Source organism: Gracilinanus agilis, chromosome 1 (assembly GCF_016433145.1).
Source record: "Gracilinanus agilis isolate LMUSP501 chromosome 1, AgileGrace, whole genome shotgun sequence".
Taxonomy (NCBI): Eukaryota; Metazoa; Chordata; class Mammalia; order Didelphimorphia; family Didelphidae; genus Gracilinanus; species Gracilinanus agilis.
The window spans coordinates 662434976-662439554 of record NC_058130.1 but is presented as its reverse complement, the minus strand read 5'-3'; the positions used below and the strand labels follow the sequence as shown (position 1 = coordinate 662439554).

General features: G+C 39.3%; 1 protein-coding gene across 1 annotated transcript in view; it reads right to left on the bottom strand.

Moving 5' to 3' along the window:
• Nucleotides 1-551: 551 nt before the first annotated feature.
• Nucleotides 552-4579, bottom strand: part of UTP23 (UTP23 small subunit processome component) — a 13373-nt gene continuing 9345 nt past the window's right edge. The window contains exons 2-3 of the mRNA XM_044658267.1: nt 2743-2917; nt 552-1134 (exon numbers count right to left, since the gene is read on the bottom strand). Of these exons, the coding sequence (XP_044514202.1) occupies nt 724-1134; nt 2743-2917 (586 nt within the window). The 3' untranslated portion in view covers nt 552-723. The remainder of the gene's footprint in view (nt 1135-2742; nt 2918-4579) is intronic.

Genomic DNA, 4579 nt, shown 5'->3' with positions numbered 1-4579 from the left:
TGGGAGGTCCTGGGTGCAAATCTGAGCTCACACACTTCCTATATGACCCATCCCAACTGCTTAGCTCTTACCACTCTTCTGCCTTGAAACTAATATTTTATATCAATTCTAAGACAGGAGGTAAGGATTTTTTTAAAGCTATTTTTAGAGGAAAGTAATAAAAACAATACAAAACAATTCTCTCTATATATGCGTATATGAAATTTGACATTTCATTTTTTTCCAGTCATTTAAATTTAACCTAGCTCCGAATCCATGGGAGAAGGAAGGTGAACAATGACTTAACAGATAATGTTGATACCAATGTGGTGTACCAAGGAGAATGGAAAACCTTTATAACTTACTCATTTTTAAGGCATATTAGTGTTTTAAACTTTCAGCTTACAATAAACTTTCAACATTCAGAAAAGAATGGTTTAGGGTTGCTAGTCCTACAGCAACAATGAATCAAAGGAAACATGAATAAATTAACAAGAATGTCCAGAAGAGCAACAGAGGTATAAAAGATGAGAGGGGACAGAGAGGGTAAAGGATTGTCATACTTTGTAGCATATTCAATTCTTATCCACTTTTTTATTTTCTTTTTCAAGTGATGACCAACAGACCTATGCAAATGTACAAAGATATCTTTAAACTTTCATCACAAATACTAACATAAATCAAAAGCTTTATTTTGCATAAAATGAAGAGTTTTGGTTAGTTTCTAAAAACTTTTCAGTTCAATTAAACCATAGAACTGCACTGTATTTCTGCATTCTGTTTCACTGACAGCACAGAAAGTGCTTTTGTTCTATTTCTGATGCGAATTCTTTTCCTTTTTTTCTTTTCAGGAGCAGAAGACTGGTTTAAATCTTGTGCCTTCTTCTTTTTCTTCAGACAACTAAGAGGATTGGGACCACTCACGCCTTTTCGTTTCCTCTTCTTTTTTTGTTCAGGGTTTTTCACTAGACCTTGTTCTTCTTTGAGTTTCTTGATGTTCTGTTTTTGGTGAACAGAGACAAGATGCCCTGACTCTGTTGCCTTGACAAAGGCAATTGTTTTGGGAGAAGGTTTGTCCAAAACTACAGTGTTCTGAATGATAAACAAGAGAGGAACACCAGGTTTTTTCTTTACTTGTAGAGACAAATTCTGGTCCTATGAAAAACAAACATTAATCTGGTATTATTCAGGAGCACATCACAGCCTGCCAATGAAATGAAAGTGCTCTCAAAGAGAACGTTTTCTAAGAACTTAAAATCATTAGTAACTGAGAGTTTTAGTTTCGTTTCTTAAATTCTTATGCGCCAATGTGTAAGACACTACAAACATTTAAAACAAAGATGAGAACATTGAGATTATCAGATGCTCTGTTTGGGGGGAAAAGATGAAACTAAATGCTGAACAGTGGAGACAAATATTTCAATTCAGTCAGATGAATTGCTGAAGCTTTTTAAAAGCAAAATTGCAACAAAATCAGTATGAAACAATGTTAAAGAATATCTTAAATGAAATATTATGAGGGATTCAAATGAACATGGAAGATGAATTGCAGAGCAATGTAGTTGAAATATGATTAATTTCAACAATCAATCTTGGTTCCAAAGAATAAATTTCTTTCCTCTCAGGACACAGGTGGGAGAAAGTTCTTGCTTTTCATAAATTCACATTATGCAAATTCTACTCCTGGACTGGGACCAAGATCCTGAATAGCTAGGGTTCCAGTTCAGGGTCTATTGATAGGCAAAGCAGGGGCAGTAGTTTGGAGCAGTTCTAGCTGAAGGTAGGTGGGGGTGGGGGGGTGGGGCACTATGCAGGGTCACACTGAGGCGACTCCAGCCCTAGGAACTGTACACTTGGATGTATAAAGATGGATTATTGCACTTGCTGTCAGATGAGTCGATTTTGTCTACTAGTAAGGCTAGTGTAAAATCTGGTCTGAGTGGATCGGTTTCTGCTTCCTCCCCAGGACACACATACACTAAGGCTAATCAAGCCAGAGACTAGGCATTATTACCATTCTTCCTTCCACTCCACCACACCCCCTCATTTCTTATAGGATGGCAAGGTTAGGAGCTATTCCTTTCATCCTTTCATTCCTAACACCTTATCAACCAATTTAGAAAATCCCTTCATCAGTGCAGGGTATCTGATTCTTTTACCCTAAGGATGATAGGGAAGTCTCCTATTTGTGACATGCTGGCTCTTGGTCTAAAACTCCACCTAGTTGGAGCCCTGAGGGCTCTGGGCCTTTGACAAGAGTACAAAAGACTAAATCCAAAAGCCTTCCTGCTGTGTGCTGCCCTCAGTTGAGGGCCGAGGGCACTATATACTGAGACCACCCCATAGAGGGAGTTAGGTAGTACAGGGGATAGAATCAAGGGTGTGGAGCCAGGCAAACTCACTTTCCTGATTTCAAATTTGGCCTCAGACACTAGCTTTGTGATCCAGGAGAAGTCATTTAACCTTGTTTGCCTCAGTTTCCTCATCTATAAAATGAGCTGGAAAAGGCAATAGTAAACCACTCTATTATCTTTGCCAAGAAAATTCCAAATGGAGTCTGGAAGAGTTAGATGATTGAAGAAAATGAGTGAACGACAACAAAGCCCTTTGTACCTTTGCTGCTCTTTATCCAAAGTCTTTTGCACTACAGTTAGTCTTGCTTAACTGTTTTAGGGGAAGGGTTAGTGGAAAGGTATATATTGCGAAGTTACTGTAGTATAAAAAACAAACCAAAGCATCATTAATTTTCATAGTCAATATTACCTGTGTTGCAACAAAAAAATGGTGAGGATTTCCATCTTCAATCATGGATAATAGACATTCAGCACCACTGACTGCATCCTTGAAGTGCGAACAACTTCGAACTTGACATCTTTGTGCAATTAGTTTTGCACCATATAACTCTTTCCCCAATGATTCTAATTCTTTTAACACACATCTGGAAAAAAAATAATTAAAATTGCAAAAACTGGTAAGCATTTATAAGAGAAATAGTTCTTTTTGGTATGACAGTAAAAACAGGTCATATTTAGAATGCATTTTTTTTTTTTGCTTCCAAATACAGTGTTAAAATTACACTATTAGGTTCCGGGTTAAGATGGCGGAAGAGTAAGAAGCAGCTCTTAACCTCTCCTGACCAAAACACCCAAAACTCCTCAAGGGGACATAAAAACAAGTCCAGACGAACGGAGGAACCCCACAACAGGGCACAGCGTGGAAGGTATGTGGAATCGAGGCATTTCCATGCTATAAAGGGGTGAAACAGCTCTCACTAAATCGCGGGCTGAGCAACCACCCCACCCCCAACCCCTCCACACACAGCACCTATAGCACCGAACCCAGCTAAAAAGAAATAGAGCAAGGCGGGCTCAGAGCTCAGGCTCCGAGGAGGCGTGGGTGGAGGGAGACACAGCCACAAGCTAAAGCTCTGAAATCCTGAGTGGGGAACCAGCATGTACGGGTGTATGACTGTGGAAGCAGCGCCCTGAGACTTGTAAAAAAACCTCCGGCAGAGGAAAAACAAGGGGATCCACCAGGGAGCTTGACCGCAGACAGACCCTGAGCTCAAGGATAAACCTGAGAAGCTGCTGGGCTAATGATGGCTACCCAGTCTCAGGAAGTTCAGAAGAGAAAGAATAACAACAAGAAAAAGAAGTCTTTAACACTCGACAACTTTTACACAGAGAAAATCCAGACAACCGAGCAAACAGAGGAGGAGAACAAACAAGCATCCGGACCCTCCTCAAATAAGGAAAACTCCTCACAAGCTATGGAAGAGTTCAAAACTGAGATTTTGAGGAAAATGGAAGAGATCTGGCAAGAAAATAACAGTTTAAAAGGTAGAATCTTACAACTGGAAAGTGAGGCTCAGAAACCAAATGAACTGATAAGCAAATTGAACACCAGAAATGACCAGATTGAAAAGGAATACCAGAAGTTTATAGCCGAAACCAGAAGATTATGGCTGAAAACCGAAAGATTATAGCTGAAAACAGTCCCTAAAGGCTAGAATTGAGCAGCTAGAAGCTAATGATCTCTCAAGACAACAAGAACAAATAAAACAAAGTCAAAAGACTGAAAAAATAGAAGGAAACATGAAATATCTCAATGAGAGAGTGACAGACCAAGAAAACCGGTCTAGAAGAGACAATTTGAGAATAATTGGTCTTCCAGAAAAACAAGAAATTAATAGAAACCTGGACTCAATACTAACAGAAATAATTCAGCAAAATTGCCCTGAAGTCCTACAACAAGAGGGCAATATAGACATTGAAAGGATTCATAGAACACCTGCAACATTCGATCAAGAAAACACCCAGAAATATAATCGCCAAATTCAAGAGTTTCCAAGCAAAGGAAAGAATCTTACAAGAAGCCAGAAAGAAACAATTCAAATATCAAGGAGCACCAATCAGGATCACACAGGATCTGGCAGCCTCCACGCTAAAAGATCGCAAGGCTTGGAATACGATATTCAGAAAGGCAAGAGAGCTGGGCCTGCAACCACGGATCAACTACCCATCAAAATTGACTATATATTTCCAGGGGAAAGTATGGGCATTCAACAAAATTGAAGAATTCCAGGTATTTGCACAGAAAA